The sequence below is a fragment of the Danio rerio genome, chromosome 2, assembly GCF_049306965.1.
Source record: "Danio rerio strain Tuebingen ecotype United States chromosome 2, GRCz12tu, whole genome shotgun sequence".
In the NCBI taxonomy this organism is placed as follows: Eukaryota; Metazoa; Chordata; class Actinopteri; order Cypriniformes; family Danionidae; genus Danio; species Danio rerio.
In genome coordinates this window covers 27,263,683-27,282,483 of record NC_133177.1, presented here as the reverse complement: position 1 = coordinate 27,282,483, position 18,801 = coordinate 27,263,683, and the positions used below count along the sequence as shown (strand labels likewise).

The following is an 18,801-nucleotide window of genomic DNA, read 5'->3' as shown; positions in this document are numbered from 1 at the left end:
ATTAGAAAAATCAGTCCTGCGATACCTGTCCAATCAAATCGCACATAGAAAGTAAATCACATCATACTGAACTACTTCAAGACATGCAGCAAACTGTTTGGAAGCATTAGGAGTGTCCAAGAATATGTACAAAATCTTTACACGTAATGCCTGTTTAGACTGAATGTCAGTGTTGAGAAGATGACGGATGTTTTCTGTATAAATGCACTACAGAATATTACGTTTACACACGCGCATCAGCCGTTCACAGCATATTATAGTCACTACTCTTGAGTTCTTTTAAAAGAGCTACGTTTTACTCATACTTTGCATAATATTTACTACAGATATTTTTACTTGCACTACATTTTGGGGCAAGTAATGGTACTTTTACTTGAGTATGATTTTTCAGTACTTTTTCCAGCACTGCATCCTGTATGTAAAACAAAGAAAGCATGCAGGCTGTGCTTTATGCTATTGTCTTGAAATTGGGATTGGCTACTTGGCACAAATATTTCTTCTTTTTTGTTGAAGTTGAAAACATTTTGTAATTTTTTTTATTTTTTATAAATCTATTGTTTCTCTCACAGAATTGCTGCAGCTAAAAGTAGGAAATGCTATTCTGTTTGTGCTCCTGTTTTTTTTTTTTGCACATTTAAAAATTAATTATTTACTGAAACTATAAGACTGTAGCTATTGCCTATTTTTTAATATTAATTTGTTTATATTTGGTTGTTTACACACAGATGTCCTGTTGTAGTGTTCTGATTCCAAATCATTCATCTGCTTTGTGTGCTGATAGACATTGAAAGTGATGCACAGTCTTTTTTCATCTGTTTTTTACAGAGTAAAATAGACCTATTGTAAATGCATGTATTTCATAGCCTGATTGTCCTATAAGCTCACAATTAATAATAAAAGTGAAAATATAAACAAGTCACTTTAAATCACTTTAATGTAATAAATTAAATGTATGAAAAGCCTAAAAATAATAGATATTAGTTGCTGTATAATGAAGTGGAATGGGGGAGTATTGGAGTATTAAAAAGCTGAAACAAGAAATGTAATAATTACTTAAAACATAGGCCCCGATTTATTTATTTATTTATTTATTTATTGACTTTATTCATGCTAAATCAAAAAATGAAAAAGAATTAAGTACAATATGTTAATTTTGTTCACACTGCCTCGCAAAACACTATCAAGATGAAATATTGTTAAGATTAGACAGGTTTTATGGTGTCTTTGTATCGGTGTAACTATATTCAGCCTTATTTAACCGCATTTATTTGTTATAGGGTTAGGGTTAGGACACAGGTTAGGTTTACTTGCATAATGAAAAGTGTTACATTGTCCTGGTAATGTAAATTGAATATAACATAATAGTCCACGTATACACAGAAGATATTGTTTTTTCCTGGTGGCTATGAAACAATAACTATTTCTGTTATATTGTTTTAATTAATGCAGATTTAAGCTTAATTGATTCTTTTAAATGTCATATGATTTTGTGTAGAACATTCATAAAACATTTATAACTGTGAATGTTGTAATTCTCAGGGCCCAAGAGGACCAAAGGGGGAAATTGGGTTTCCTGGTGTGCAAGGACCTCCAGGACTAAAGGTATGGTTTTAAAATATGATAAGAAATAACCTGCTATGCCATAACAAAGAACAAACTCTCCCATCGATACCTTTTTGATGTAAATGATGCATTTTCTAGTGAGGATGTGTTCAGTTTTCAAGCATTCATCAATCTGAGCTGCTGTCTTTCGCACTGTAATTTAACTGTCATATCTGATTGCATACTGTAAAGCTTCTCTAAGCTATATTTGAAGACCAGACATAAAATGTCCCTGCCATCTGAGAGATCAATAAAATGTGTAGCAGTCTATAGGCACTCTAAAAGCCCTCACTCTTTCTAACCCATTTGAGCTAGCAGAACTTTCAGTATAACAGTAGTTCTTTATTGAAAGTGGGCATTTTTCTCATTACTGCTCATTTGTCACACACTGTTTGGATTAACTGGTCGGGATTGGTCTAATTTAAGGTCTTATAAAATATGATTTATTGTATTGTCTTAAAGGGGGACAAGGGTGAGCCAGGTGTATCCATCGCTGCTGATGGCTCTATAATCACAAGCCTGCGAGGACCCAGAGGACCAAAGGGAACCAAGGTTTAAATCAATTATTCTGCAAAAGTGATGGAATTTTATTGAACTTTTTATTTTTCCTCAGCGATCTGATATTGTTGTTATTGTGTTTTGCAGGGAGACATTGGTCTTGCTGGCCCACATGGGATTCCGGTGAGATGCTTTTTTAATGCTGAAATAAAAGGGCTGTTTATTTATGTGACCTTAATTAATTAATCATGGGGGAAATAATGTGTTAAAATGATTAATGCACTTATCCCACTTCCAGACTTGTGTAAGTCATACTACATTGCATTCAGTTAATTGGTGATGAACTTGATGCAGGAAAACTAAAACACACTCTAAAGACTACAGAATGTCAAGCAGATGAAGTCAGAATTATTAGCCCCGTTAAGCTATATTTTTTTCGGATAGTCTACATAAAAAACCATTGTTATACAAAAACTTTCCCAATTACCCTAACCTGTCTAGTTAGCCTAATTAACCTAGTTAATCCTTTAAATGTCACTTTAAGCTGAATAGAAGTGTCTTGAAAAATATCTAGTCAAATAATATTTACTGTCATTTTGGCAAATATAAAATAAACCAGTTATTAGAGATGAGTTGTTAAAACTATTATGTTTAGATATGTTGAAAAAAATCTCTCCGTTAAACAAAAATTGGGGAAAAAATAAACAAGGGGCTAATAATTTAGGGGGGCAAATAATTCTGCCTTCAACTGTAAGCCTTTAAAATTTAAGATATTCAAGAAATTTAAGGTAAAAGCTCCCCATATGATCATGTTTGTATTTTATAATATATAGCAGTTCCACAGCAGAACTGTCTCCAATACTGTGATTCGTTTCTGAATAAATCTATATTTTGAATGAATCAGGTGAACCAGTCATTCACTTAACCATTCATATAAAGATCTGTTTACTTCAATGATGGACGAATCAGCCATTCAGACTCACAAAAATATATTATACTTAAAACTTTATTATATACAAAACGTTGTTTTTTTGTCTTTAGGGGCCAATTGGACCACCTGGACTAAAAGGGGGATATGGAATTCCTGGTCGACCGGTTAGTTTCAATCATTCTTTTTATGTGTATTTGTGTTGTGTATGTGTACTGGTTTTGGTAATTTACAAGGTTATTTTTTTAAGTTGTATTCTAGTGGTTTACAAGGACATACCTGATATCCTTGTAATTCAAAACACTAAAAATCAAACCTAATGGGGTCTTTTCCTATTCAAATATTGCCACAGGTTTCCTGTGAGGGTTGGGTTTAGGGTTAGGGGTGAAGTAGAATAATATAGTAAGTGTTTTTTACTGTATACATTACACCTATGGAGTACCCGTGTTAATTTGTAGTTTTTAATCTCATAAATGCTTATTTCCTTAAAGGGTCGACCTGGAATAGCTGGAAGGAAAGGGGACAAGGGAGATGCAAGTGGTCCCTCTGTAAGTTTTTGTGTGTGTGTGTGTGTATGTGTGTGTGTGTGTGTGTGTTTGTGAGTGTTCATTTTGTTTCATATCTTACAAACTAATTATTTATAATGACTCATCTATTTTAAAGGGTCCACCAGGTCCACCTGGACCTCCAGGGCCACCAGGACGAGTGATTGGCCTCAATGGAGTAAGTTTTAACCTTTTAGCACATTTGATGTGCGCTGAAAATGAGCATCAAATTGTGGGTTATCCTAACATGTGCAGTTTTCTCATGAAAGTCATGAAATGATTGTGCTCTGAATCTTAAAGACAGTTTTCCCAGTTCCTCCTAGACCACACTGCAAAACGCCAGTAAGTTAATAATTGAGGGGTTTGGCTTTGGGTATGGCGCATGTCATTCTGGCTTGGCTCCTCCCCTCATACACTAGCCCTGCCTACTTCACTGTCTAAGGTGCTTTGGATTATTTCTGGGCTGGCTCAAGGTCTAAAAAACAGCATAGAGCAAGCTTAATTTACAAAACAGATCAATATATTTAAAAGGGACAGCACACACAAAAATTATAATTCACTGAGAGTTTAAAAACAACACATACAGGCTTAGCAAAATGGCTTCTGAAGACACATTGAGGACTTAAAAAGCAAAACAATGGGGCTGTACAAGAAACTGAATTTAATTCACAGTGATTTTTTTAAACACAGCCAGTTTGGAGTCAGTGGTCATGGGTACTGATTTTGCTTTGCTTCTATGTATTTGGCTTTAAAAGTGCTGGTAGCCCTTGACTTGTCTTTTATTCTTAAATGTTCTACTGAAGAAAAGAAGACCTACATTTGTGATTTGTAAATGACCAGCAAATCTTCATTTTTGAGTGATCTGTCCTTTTAAAGACTATATTTTTAGCTATTCGCCAACTGAATTTTGCCTGCTTTATGCTGCTATTTGCAAATGTTTCTCAATGGTCCTTTAACCCAATATCTCATCTAATTTCATCTGAGATGCTCGTCTAAGCTCAGCAGAGCATGTTGCATGAGCTCTTACTTTTGTTGGGCTCTGCTGTGAATTAATGGGATCTGTTGTGCTGGGTATATTTTGCAATGCCACACTAACAAAACAGTTCATTGCTGACATTTGCTGGCATGGATTCATATTCATATTCACATTACATTTCATTTAACAATGTCACTTAAACACTGTTTAATGTATGAAATAGTTTAATATTATACAAATGCTTTACAGGTCAACAACAACAATTCACAACAAGGTACAAGCCAAATCTCATTTGTAAAAATTTTCAACTATTTATTTATTAAGAGTTGTTGAGAAGGATATAAATATGAACATTTTCCCTCAGGAGTCAAAGGGGAAAAGGGTGATGAGGGAAATCCTGGGTTGTCAGGTACTCCAGGTATGATAGAAAACGACTTATATTGGAAAATGAACCATACGCATGTGCAATGTGTATGTCATAACATGTAATGTCTGTATGCCACTTTTTTTTGACTACTTATCTGTGTGTTCTTCTTTTCCACAGTCCCCCATGCTTATGTGGTAGGTACTTTTAATATCACACATACCACATGAAAAACATGCTTCATCTTTCTATATAAAATTAATATAAACAAGCTTATATGTATTATATGTATAAAGCTTAACATTTTAAAACAGGTCCATTCACATTTCGTTATGAAATCAAAGATGACAATTAATATGTATTCTTACTACTTACTTACTACTGTATTTATTAACATTATTTATCTGTGCAACTTTTTTTTGAAAGGTCACGTGCATTTACAATATTGTTTCCTGCCAAAGAATATATTAATACTGAGAAGATTATCAGACTCAAATGAAAAAAAAAAACTACTTTGAAGAAAGAAGTGCAATTCATATACTTTATATTACCTGAATATTAACATATTGTGGATTCTCAACACAGAGACAGCTACATTTTCTTTGGCCATTGTTGTTGATGATGTTGAATGTGTTTTTAAGGGTCCTAAAGGTGATAATGGCTACAATGGGCAAAAGGGAGAGAAAGGTGATCCAGGTTTGCCTGGCCCTCCTGGACTTCCTGGGAGAACAGGCCTTGTTGTGAGTCTGCTAAAAACAAAACCATTTAAAACAAATACTAATATCTAAAATCTCACTACATAACTGGACAAATTAACATGAGACTTCAATCCCATAAAAGTTCTGATGTGAGGATGTGAGAAGTTGTTTTTGTTAGCAGAAAGTTGCTAGGCAACAGAGGCATGCATAATCAAAGGCAAAATAAAAAGCAGAGGACACTGAAATGCATTTCAGCTTAATTAATTTAACTATTATGACCATTCAAGGTAGAATTACACAGGATTATTTTGTGTTTTGTAATTTGAATAAAATAAAGTTAATTATAATTTATAAGGTAATGGTAATGGTAATGTTATGATGAAATATAGGAAAAGTCAGGGTACAATACTGCCTCTGTAGTTCTAGTGTTAAATGTGGTATTAAAAGCCATGGTATGTTTATGCATTTCAGGGTCCTAAAGGGGAATCTATTGTTGGTCCTCCTGGAGACACTGGTGCTCCAGGACCTCCAGGACTGCCTGGGTATGGAAGTCCAGGACCACAAGGCCCACCAGGAGCTCCTGGCCCTCCAGGAACCTCATCACTATACAGCTCAGGTGACAGCAAACCCCTTCTGTGTCAACTTTTCCAAACATTTTAGACAACAAGCTTCAATGTATTCTTAATTCTTGTGTATTGTTCAAATTGCCTAACCTTTTATTATGTTCATAGCTGTTTTTGTTCCATTGACCATTATAAACTTTGTTATAAACATTTTTGATTGCAAAGAAACAACACCATATAATCATGCATTCTTGTCATCGTTGTTGGTTTTCCTTGTTGGAAAGAGGTCAAATTTGTAGTTTTTACTGTTGATCATCAGTTGGTACCTTTAACCCTTTAGATAGGCCTGTGCAAAGAAAACTATATGGAGTTCTGTAGAGTAAAACAGTAGATTATAGTGTGTGTACATAAATACACTTACTGCATTTACTATGTTCTGAAAGCTGAGGTGCTTGAATTTAAATTTATAAAAGTCATTATAATGGAAGCCAATTGGGCAAAAAGCGTTTGTAATGTTGACTTTTCAAAAACAATTCAAAGCATTTTTCCAAAATATGTGTTAAACTAGGGGCAACTCAGTGGTTAGGTCAGTCGCTGGGTCAGTTGGCATTTTTTTTCTCCGGGTGCTCCGGTTTTCCCCACAGTCTAAAGATATTTGGTATAGGTGAATTGAATAAACTAAGTTGGGTGACTGAGTGTGTATGGATGTTTCCCAGAACTGGGTTGCAGCTAGAAGGGCATCCATGGTGTAAAACATATGGTGGACAAGTTGGCATTCTGCTGTGGTGGCATTCAGCCTGACGAATAAAGGAACTAAGCTGAATGAAAATTAATAAATGTGTCATAATAAGGTTGTCACATAGAATGTAAAGACAGATGGACGTAATATCCGTGCATCACCCATAGGTTTCTGAAGAGCGTAAATGAAGCTACAAGTGGCGTTTCCAATCATGGCCATTTTGTTCATGCGTCATCGCGCCATCCGAGGGTAGCTGAAAATGGGCAAAGAGGCAGAGCATGAGCATAGCTATAGTGATGCCTGCTGGTATTTTGCTTAGATGGGGTTTATCCTGGGAAAAGCACTCAATACTTTATTAAATTCGACTGGTTTGTGTTCTGACTACATGTAATTGGTTGTAGACTATATCAATAAAGTGTTTATAGTGTTTGGTCTTTTAAAAACACTTTTGTAATACATTGAGCCACTAAGCATTGTTCTAATGACATTTTTTTACAGAAGGAAAAATGTGAATTACTTTTTAATACTTCAAATATAGTCTGTGTTAGTAAATGCAAGGCTATTTATAAGATCCAGCATAACACTGTGTGACAGTGTTTCAGATGACTGTTCTAGAGCCTACAGCTAATCAATCTGTCAGATTCTGGCTACACTCTTAATTATGCAGACTTGATATGAATTAAAGAATGAGTTATAAAAATATTCACTCTTCTCATAGTTGTCATGAAGGGAAGCTACAGTTGAAGTCAGAATTATTAGCCCCCCTTTGTTTTTTGTTCTTTTAGTAAATAAATATTTAAATTTAACTATTTCCCAAATTATGTTTAACAGAGCTAGGAAATTTTCACAGTATGTCAGATAAAACTTTTCTTTTGGAATTAGTCTTGTTTGTTTTATTTTGGCTGGAATAAAAGCAGTTATCAGTTTTTTAAACACCGTTTTAAGGACAAAATTATTAGCCCCTTTAAGCTTTATTTTTTTAATAGTCTACAGAACAAACCATCGTTATACAATAACTTGCCTAATTACTCTAACCTGCCTAGTTAACCTAAGTCTTTAAATGTCAATTTAAGCTGTATAGAAGTGTCTTGAAAAAGATCTAGTCAAATATTATTTACTGTCATCATGGCAAAGATAAAACAAATCAGTTATTAGATATGAGTTATTAAAACTAATACATTTAGAAATGTGTTGAAAAAAATCTTCTCTCTGTTAAACAGAAATTGGAAAAAAAATAAACAGGGGGTCTAATAATTCAGGGGGGTTAATAATTCTGACTTCCAACTGTATATGCATTAAAACCACATATTGTAGCAGGCTGTAAACATGTTTTTTATCAGTTGTAAAATTGGCCAGTTTAGCATTGCAGTCAGTAAACATCTGGAGTTTCTGGAGCCAGACACCAGTGGCCAGTCAATGAATTGCAGTTTCAGCTACTTCCATATTTGATTTATGAGGGAGAGCAGGATGTTACTGCTTGGTTTGTCACCAAAAACCATTCAATTTCTGAAACACAGACATTTGTGGCCACATTAAGACTCAAAATCCCCCCCCTGAGTGGACGAAAACATCCCCAAGAGCACACAAGGGTTAAATAGATTTCCCTTCAGCAAGTGTAAAGCCTAATATCAGTAACTTACAAAGGCATCAAATTTGTTTTACAGCTGCAAGTCTCCCCGGACCTCCTGGACCTCCAGGGCCACCTGGTGCTCCTGGCTATGGAAACCCTGTAAGTCATATGGTACAGTGTGGAATCAAACTCATAAAAGATTAAGCATGCCTTGACTTTGTGTTTGTGTTTGTGTGTGTGTGTGTGTGTGTGTGTGTGTGTGTGTGTGTGTGTGTTTGTCTGGATTATGAATGCTTGTTTTGTCTTTCCAGGTGAGCACATATAAAAACAGCCAGACCTTGATGAGAGAGAGCAGCCAAGCAGCAGAAGGCACAATGGGATATGTTATTGACAAGAGTGAACTGTACATCAGGGTACGAGGAGGCTGGAAGAAAATTGAGGTATTGACTTACTTTCACATTTTCCTGTGTAAGAATGTCTTTGTTGTCTGCTTGTTAAGATTTTTTTCTGTAACTGTGTTTTTTTTTTTAGTTAGGAGAGCTAATCCCTGTTCCCGAAGACAGTTCCTCTTCTGCTTTGTCACAAGGCCTGAGCAGACCCAGCGACCGCAGCGTACCCAGAGTTCATAGTCAGGTGTGGTATATATGTAGGTGATCATGTACATTTATCCAGTTGTTCTCAGTGAATAATGCCTGAAGCAATGTGCAGAATGTACATTATCTCACTTATTACATGGCTGCTTTCCACAAAAGTAAATTATTAGAGAGAAACTAAAATGATAAACAGTTGTTACAAACAAGACACCAAAGAAAGAGAACAAAAACCATGATCTAGAACACGTGTCAAATTCAGTTCCTGGAGGGCCGCAGCTCTGCACAGTTTAGCTCCAACCCTAATTAAACACACCTGATCAGACTAATTAAGTCCTTGAGGCTTGTTTGAGACCTACAGGTAAGTGTGTTGAAGCAGGGTTGGAAGTAAACTGTGCAGGGCTGAGTTTGACACCCCTGATCTAGAAACTAAAGAGACATAACTGTGCAAATAAACAGAACACAGTTGTGAGAAAGTTTCAATGTTAGTTGTGTTTATTACTGTTTTGAAGTTTAGTTCTTTTTTTGCATTTAGTTTTTTTTAATTTTGTAATGTGATTTTGTCTTGTCTATACCTGTCAACCAAATTTAGTGATTTGGGGAATTTTCTTTGGGATGGGGTATCCCGTATTTTCACATCCCAATGTTGACAGGTATGCTTGTAAAAAATGTAAAAGTAAAAAAAAAAATAAATAAAAAAAAAAAAATAAAATATATATATATATATATATATATATATATATATATATATATATATATATATATATATATATATATATATATATATATATATATATTCAATTGTAGTATTGTAGTCATTTAACATTGAGTTTCCATTAGCTGCAACTGTAACATCTGAGATTTGTATTTTAATTTAAATTTGTTTCATTTACTAAACATTTTTTATAATAAAATTTAGATGTTAACTTTGAATGTTACATAGCCGACACTGTAAAAAGCAATTAGTTGACTTTACTTTAAAAAAAAAAGTTAACACATTGTCCTATTTTTAATTATTAAGTAAACAAACTATGTGCATAATTATTAAGTTAAGTTTAGCCAATGGGTTTTCTGTCTTTTTGAAGTAATATCAGCTTTTCAGGCAACAGGTTTGCCCACTTTTTAAAAGTAAAGTAACTACTCGCTTTTTACCGTGTAGGTAACCTTATAAATCCAGAGTAAATGACTATGAAAAATTAAATAATAAACCAATTAGTTACACAATATTAGCTGATAACCAATATAGCACAGATCTTGCTATGATTTTAGAATCATTGCTTTTTAAGTGAAGTTTATTTATAAACTAATTTTGAGAGGATCACATGCTTATGATTGACCACAGCTGATCCCGCATTAGACAATACATGATTCACCAATCAGACATTTACTAAGACACCACACTAAAACCCAAAAGTTAACTTTATCAAGTGAAATGAGTGTCGTTAACTCAAAATTTATTGAAAGTTAATTCTACTCATTTGAAAAGAGTTTTAAACTCAATTAAAGTCAATTAAACACCTAATTACTTCAATTAAAATGCAGTAAGTTCACAGAACTCATATAGATTAGTTTTTGAACTCAAATGTTTTGTAGCAATCGGTTTCCTAAAATAGTTTGAGTTATCTTAACTTTTTGGGTTTTACATCGCGTAAATAACCAAAGTTCCACACCACAGTCATCTTCGTTTTGAAGAATACCCCCTACTCCATACCACCCCTACTCCTTCTCCTTTCTTAGACTGGACAGCACGGTGGCCCAGTGGTTAGATCTGTTGCCTCACAGCAAAAACATCACTGGTTAGTTCTTACCAAGCCAGTCGACGTTTCTGTGTGGAGTTTACATGTTCTCCCTGTGCTTGCATGGGTTACCCCCGGGCCCCCTGATTTCCTCCCACCATCTTAAAACATGTGACTAAGCTAATTGACTAATCCAAATTGGCATAGATGTGCTCCTAGTCAGTAGTTCTTTCTTCATAGCAATTCCTAAATGTTCATTAGTTGACCCACACGGAATATGCGTGTGCAGAAATCAGCAGATTTCCTCCGATTTTTATTTTCTATTTATTTACTGGTGTAAATGTGTGTTAATTTATATTTATTCAGTTTTTAATTGAATTTCACTAATATTATCGTGATATAATAATAGCAATGTTCATATAATTTATTTACAATACATTTTGTAAAGGAAGATATGATTTGAGCAACTTGCTATGTTTTCCAAATAAGTGGATCTAGATGGATTTGCATTGTAAGTATTAAATAAAAGTTTAAAACGGATTATTGTTGTTGTTTGTTTTTTCATATATTAGATTTTTAGTTACGATACTCCCAAAATTATTACGCATAAATCCGCAACCTTTTTTACACAGTTTTGTGCCGAAATAGCAAAAAATGTCTGCAGACCCTGTCTGGCCCTAGTCATTAGCTATAAACAGCAGGGGAGTTCTCAAGATCTACCTGAGCTCAAACTCCCCTCGAGGGAGGGAGTCCAGGCTCAAGGATCTTATGAGCTCAGCGCTCTCTTCAGGGACAGCATGCCAAACATGCTTTAAAATCAATCATCAGCTAAGTGTGAACTCTTCAACTTAAAATATTCCAATATTCTGGAATCAAAATGTATTGTAAGTTGTGATATTATATACAGCATCATAATGTCTGATACGAACCTCTAATGTTTGTTGCAGGAGTTAAAGAGCTTTCTGCCAGGCTATAATCTTCTTCCGGACACTACACACTCAATGCCTGCGGTAAGGATTGATTAAATCTTGTTGCATCTTAAATAATTGATTCCAAAAGGTGTACACTTTGACATGACCTTTGACTCTCGGACTTCTCAGTTGCACTTGGTGGCTCTCAATGCCCCATTCTCAGGAGACATGCATGGCATCCGCGGGGCAGATTACCAGTGTTACCAGCAAGCCAGAGCCAGAGGCCTGACATCCACATACAGAGCTTTCCTTTCCTCTCATCTGCAAGACCTCTCCACCATCGTCAAGAAAGCAGACCGTTTTAACTTACCGGTGGTGAATCTAAAAGTATGTAAAAAGAGTCACTCAGCGTAGATTGCAATCAAGGTTTTTTGATGAGTGCAGTCTTGTTGGCTGTTCCATGTCTGCCTGTCTAATTTGAACATTTTCTCTAGGGAGAAGTGCTGTTCAGCAGCTGGATGGCCATGTTCTCTGGTAATGGAGGCGTTTTTGATCCACTTACTCCGATTTACTCCTTTGATGGACGAAATGTCTTGACAGATCAGGCTTGGTAAATAGCTTTCATTCATTTTGTTTATTTTACATTTTATACTAATTCTTTGAAGGTCTGTTTTTTAGGACAGTGAAAAGGATGTTTCACCAAAAAGCATTATCAATATATCAAAGGAGATATTTTGAAGAATGTTAAGAAACTAGTAGCTGTTGATTTCCATATTATATTGTTTTCTTACAATGCATGTCAAATGCTATTGGTTTCCAACACATTTTCAAAATATCTTTTGTGTTCAACACAAAGAAAAAATCAGAATACATCTTCACTTTTAGGCAAGCTACTCCTTTAAATGTCTATAAAAAGTATAAAAAGTTACAGCATTTATTATCATTTTATAATTCAACTTTTATCACAAGTAAGTTATATCACAAAAAATAAAAAGTACAAAAAAGGTAAAAAAACACATTTGTATTAATGTGAGAGAAATGAGAGAGAGTATTTGTAAAGAGCTCTTCATGCACTGCTAGTTTCTCTGTAAATTAGTTTAGATTTGAAGTTTTATAATAAAAGTTGTTTATAGTGGATGCTCTACAAAGTATACTTTATTTGTGAACATTGTTAAAATTAAGGTATTATAAATGTATTATAAATAAAGAATTTGTAGCGAGAAAAACTGAAATAAGTGTTACAGTTTACGAACATCTTGTTTTTATTAGGACCACTGGTAGCCTATTTTGCGTCAAATCTCAATTAAAAATTGACTTAGGGGCATTTATAGGAATTAATTTTAGCAAAAAACTATTTGTTTAGTTTTGCAATCTGAAAATGCATCTTGTGAAAACTGGATTTAAAATGCACATTTTTGAATGTGATACCATTACTTAAAAACACTTGAAAATGGTGGTGGCATAAGCATGTATTTTATGTGTTCATAATATAATGGCCTGCATAAATGACAACAATGGTGAACTACAGGACTGTCAGCACATTCCATGCAGAAGGGTTCATGCCTACGCCTTAATCCCTTCAAAGTGTTCACCCTACGGAGTGGCTGCTTAAAAGAAATTAGACATAGTAGTGAGCCCTTCCGAATGGAATGTGCCGTTTAACACCAAACAACTTCCCTGTGCATGTTCCATGGGAGCCCAAAGTGCCCATAAGTTGTATCCTTCGAAATCCTTCGTTAAACACTTCGGTTTATAACAACACCTTAGTATAGCGGCCATCATTGTTTTCACTCTGAAGTGCCCTTCGGGAATGAGTTCTAGAAGCGATACAGCTTATTATTTTTATATTCTGTGAGGATTGGGCTTATGGATGGGGTAGGTAATAATACATTTTATTTTTTTACGTTTTATTTATAATGCGCTTTTCTAAGACCCAAAGCGCTACAACATCAGAGAAATTAAACATGCAATAAAATACAAGTATATATATATATATATATATATATATATATATATATATATATATATATATATAAAGTTCTAAAATATAAACGCAGAATAATCAAGAATCTAAAATGCAGTCTTAAAAAGATGAGTTTTTAGCATCTTCTTAAAACTAGCTAGTGTGGGAGCATTTCTAAAAGAGTAAGGGAGAGCATTCTTTTTAACTTTCGTTGTTAGGTCGCTTATTAGGTGTTAAAAAATGCTATAATTGGAAATTTAATTCATAATATGAATAATAATCGGAGCAAGGAATTTTTCACAGTATTTCCTATAATAGTTTTTCTTCTAAAGAAAAAGTCGTGTTTGTTCTGTTTTCAACTAGAATAAAATCAGTTTTTTAACTTTTTTTAAACAATTTTAAGATTGATATTAGTAGCCCTCCCTAGCAATATTTTTTCGATTGTCTACAGAACAAACCACTCAAACAATAATTGCCTAATTACCCTAACCTGCCTAGTTTACGTAATTAACCTAGTTAAGCCTGTAAATGTCACTTATTAGTATTTTGACAAATATCTAGTCAAATATCATTTACTGTCATCATGGCAAGGATAAAAGAAATTAGTTATGAGAAATAAGTTATTAAAACTATTATCTTCAGAAATGTGTTTAAAAAAATCATCTTTTCAATAAACAAAAATTGGGGAAATATACATGGGGGGGGGGTAATAATTTAGGACGCCTAATAATTCTGACTTTAACTGTATATATAAATATAATTTTTTGGAGAAATATCAAACATTATTTATAAATTTGTATTTAATGCTCTAAGAAGAAACCAGATTTAATACGCTGTACTAAAACCCAAGGTCTCAGAAGCTGGTGTGGCACGGGTCAAGTACGGTGGGCATCCGAATGACAACAAACTACTGCGAGGCCTGGCGGACAGGTGACATGGCAGTAACCGGACAGGCGTCTCTCCTTCAGACCGGCCGACTGCTGGGACAGCACACACGCAGCTGCTCAAACCACTTCATCATTCTCTGCATCGAGAACAGCTACATCCAGCACCCTGGAAGGAACTAGAAAGCCCAACGTTTACAAGTAATTGAAAGCAGCAGTAGCTGGACTGCTGGGGAAAATTATCCATTCTCCTCCTTTTTAGCTCCTGGGAGAAATAACAAGCCAGGAAAAAGCCAGGCACTGCATTGGTCTTTCACTTCTTGTCTGAGCATGATGTAAATATGTATAAATCACCCACTGGTATTGTTCAATTGAAGACCCACCGACTTTCATTCAACTATTAGAAAACCAAAGAATACCTCAGTCAGACATCTATGAGCAAGTGTAGATCCACTTTATGAATTCACCACATTATTTTTTTGCCTTCTAAAAAGGTTTTAGCCCTCATTACGATCACTAATATAGCTTTGTGTGTGTGCTTGTATTAACTACATTGTTATAACCGCACACACTGATAGATACAAGACACTTACTTTTAATCAGATTAAATATATTTAGATATCAGTATTTGGGTATATTCAAACAAACGAGGGAGATGTTTAAATGCACTGTATTAATAATTTCTTGGGTGTTGTTATTTTATTTTTGGTTATAGTTTGTTTTGACACCCATGAAGCTCTATTCTGTGAACTTGCATTTAAACTAGTATTTAAGGGAGGCGATGCGTCTAATTTATGATGTTAATGCACATAACTAAAACCCAAGTGCATAATAGATACTGATTTAGAAAGTAGACAATGGCCACAATCATTTATAACTCATCACTGTGTTTAATCTCTCACATTTAGAAAGGCAAACTAGAAAGTAAGTTATGTTATTTGTATCTTCTAGAAGTCAAATAGGAGTATGATACAGCAATAGAGAGATACCCTCGTTTTCTCCTTTTTTCAAATTTGAATGGTGCTCACTGAATAAATTTTTGTTTTATAAGTATGACTTGTCTTTCTTTTAGATTTAGAAAAAAAGGTTGATGTTGTGGAGAATAACTTACCAAGCCGGATGTACAGGACCTGTTCCTGTATGAGTTAATTACTGTTTTGGGTCTTTTAACAGTTTTAGAATTTAGTCACACATAAAGAACATTTTTCACAGTATTTCCATATTTGTTCTCAAGAAGTCCTATTTTGTTTGGTTTGGTAATAAATTATTTTAAAATATGGCTGCACGATATTGAAAGAATCTAACACGCCGATATTATTTTTTATTCTGCAATTGGTACAGTATATCAAAACAATTTCGCCAGATGACTTACTATCTCTGTTTGGAGAGACTTTACAATGATAGATTGATTGAGTAGATTCTGCAGCAGGAGTAAAATCAAATAAACAACCTACAAATACATTAAAGAAAAAGATATCATTGAAATAAACACTGTTTATTTTCAGGTCTAACAGTATTCAGGTACAGTAATTGAATAATAATAAAAATATTTTAAAAACAATTACTCATTAATAATGGTACAAATGGTACAATTTAGAATGGTTTTAAAATCATACACTCACAGGCCTTAAAAACACATGCAAATGATAAAATATGATACAAGCTCAGCATGTGTATCCTGCGATGTGACTATTGTGAAATATTGTGTGTGCGTGCGTGTGTGTGTGTGTGTGTGTGTGTGTGTGTGTGTGTGTGTGTGTGTGTGTGTGTGTGTGTGTGTGTGTGTGTGTGTGTTCAGTATATTAGTGCTGGGCAAACATTAATTGCTATTATCGCATCCAAAATAAAAGTTTGTTTGGACATACTATATTTGTGTGTATTTTATATATTTGCTATGTATATGTGTACAAACACATATATAAATAATCTTTTTTAGCACATTTATATTTAAATTTAGAATCATGTTTATCATATACATAGTATTTTTACATATAAATTATATATATATATATATATATATATATATATATATATATATATATATATATATATATATATATATATATATATATATATATATATACACAGTTGAAGTCAGAATTATTAGCCCCCCTGAATTATTAGACTCCCTGTTTATTTCCTCCCCAATTTCTGTTTAACGGAGAAAAGATTTTTTCAACACATTTCTAAACATAATAGTTTTAATGACTCATTTCTACTAACTGATTTATTTTATCTTTTCCATGATGACAGTAAATAATATTTTACCTGATATTTTTAAGACACTTCTATACAGCTTAAAGTGACATTTAAAGGCCTAACTAGGTTAATTAGGTTAACTAGGTAGGTTAGGGTAATTAGGCAAGTTATTGTAAAACGATAGTTTGTTCTGTAGACAGTCGGAAAAAAAATAATAACTCAAAGGGGCTAATAATTTTGTACTTAAAATGGTGTTTAAAATTATTAAAAACTGCTTTTATTCAAGCCGAAATAAAACAAATAAGACTTTCTCCAGAAGAAAAAATATTATCAGACATACTGTGAAAATGTCCTTGCTCTGTTAAACATCATTTGGGAAACATTAAAAAAAGAAGAAAAAAATTCGAAGGGGGCTAATAATTCTGACTTCAACTGTGTGTCTGTGTGTGTGTGTGTGTGTGTGTGTGTGTGTGTGTGTGTGTGTGTGTATATATAATAAAAGCAGTTTTAAAAATTTTAAAAGCCATTTTAAGGTCAAAATGATTAGCCCCGTTAAGCAATATTTTTTTCGTATAGTGTACAGAACAAACCATCGGAAAATATTTAGTCAATTATTATTTACTGTCAGAATGTTATTGTAATGTTATTAAAACTATTATGTGTTTAGAAATGTGTTGAAAAAAATCTTCTTTTAGTTAAACAGAAATTGGGGATAAAACAAACAGGGGGGCTAATAATTCTGATTTCAAATTCATATACAGTATATTCACAAAAATGTAAAGACTCAATAATATTGGCTCCCTTAAGAAATAACTTTTTTGATTGCTACACAGCAACCCCTCTCTGGGAAAGATCCATACACACTCATTCACACTCAAACTATGGAAAATTTTGCCTACCCAATCCTCCTGTACCGCATGTCTTTGGACTGTGGGGGAAACTGGAGCACCCAGAGAAAACCCACGTGAATGCAGGGAGAACAAGCAAACTCCACACAGAATTGACCCAGCCGAGGCTCGAACCAGCTTGCTGTAAGGCGACAGAACTATACCTGCGCCACTGTGTCGACCTAACTTGATTAGTTATAGTAATTAACTAGTTGAGCCTTTAAATACTGTAGGCTGAAAATCTTGCAAAATAACTATCAAACTATGGTGCCTTGTCCCTGTGGCAAAGATGAATAAAAATATAGTTTTTTAGAACTATGTTTAAAACAGTTGAAAAAGATATGTTGAGAGAAAAATGCCAATGTTTTAACTTCGAGAGAGTTAAGAAAGCAATATTTGGTTAAATAACCTTGATTTTCAAATATTTTCTATTTGAAATTTGGAACAAAATATTATCAGACCTTTAAGAATAAAGCAAATATTAACATTTTGTTTAAAAACGTAGACACAAAAAATATTTCAAATGGTTTCTCATTTATTTATTTGTTTTTTGCATAGCTGAATTTTCAGCTGCAGTCTTCAGTTTCACAATGTCCTACAGATATTATTTGCTGGATAATGTTATTTTATTTATCATTAAAAAAGTTACTGGCCTCAACTTCCAAATGGCAGTGTTTACCAGGTCACAAGGGGGCAGAATAGAGACACAGAAAGCAGTATAAGTTTTATTTATTTTAATATTACCTATTATAGGTATTATTATTTCTCATCATAATAATAATAATAATAATAATAATTAAAAACATGTATGTAACATGTTAAATTGATATGATTAACTGCAAAAGAGGCAAAATTATTTTTAGAGTTATTGTCTACAATGTGAACCTGTTAATATCAGGTTTGATCTCAAATGTACAGATTTATCTTTATAGAGGTAGTCATTGCTGTCATCTTTCTGTTGCATTGCAGCATGTCATTTGCTGTGTTTTGTACTCCTTTACATTGCAGTACTTAGCGAATAGAATTGCCCCATCAGCCTGATTCAAATGGTGCCATTCTACTGTGAGCATCAGGAAAGAGAGTTTGCTAAGTGCAGAAGAATGATAGCAGCTCATCAATCTCTGCCTTTAGGCTTTGTGTCTGTGCTG

General features: G+C 33.8%; 1 protein-coding gene across 9 annotated transcripts in view; it reads left to right on the top strand.

The window, feature by feature from the left end:
• The window catches only part of col15a1b (collagen, type XV, alpha 1b), a 76,413-nt gene extending 60,793 nt beyond the window's left edge, over nucleotides 1-15,620 (top strand). For 4 of the 9 annotated variants that reach the window (XM_073917919.1, XM_005171235.6, XM_009298514.5 and 1 more), the window contains 19 exons: nucleotides 1,540-1,602; nucleotides 2,065-2,154; nucleotides 2,248-2,283; nucleotides 3,142-3,195; nucleotides 3,520-3,576; nucleotides 3,692-3,751; nucleotides 3,874-3,915; nucleotides 4,799-4,823; nucleotides 4,914-4,967; nucleotides 5,094-5,110; nucleotides 5,555-5,653; nucleotides 6,083-6,227; nucleotides 8,578-8,642; nucleotides 8,795-8,923; nucleotides 9,015-9,116; nucleotides 11,757-11,819; nucleotides 11,910-12,107; nucleotides 12,215-12,330; nucleotides 14,534-15,620. In XM_073917919.1, the coding sequence (XP_073774020.1) occupies nucleotides 1,540-1,602; nucleotides 2,065-2,154; nucleotides 2,248-2,283; nucleotides 3,142-3,195; nucleotides 3,520-3,576; nucleotides 3,692-3,751; nucleotides 3,874-3,915; nucleotides 4,799-4,823; nucleotides 4,914-4,967; nucleotides 5,094-5,110; nucleotides 5,555-5,653; nucleotides 6,083-6,227; nucleotides 8,578-8,642; nucleotides 8,795-8,923; nucleotides 9,015-9,116; nucleotides 11,757-11,819; nucleotides 11,910-12,107; nucleotides 12,215-12,330; nucleotides 14,534-14,750 (1,632 nt within the window). In that variant the 3' untranslated portion in view covers nucleotides 14,751-15,620. 9 annotated transcript variants of the gene reach the window in all.
• Nucleotides 15,621-18,801: the final 3,181 nt, after the last annotated feature.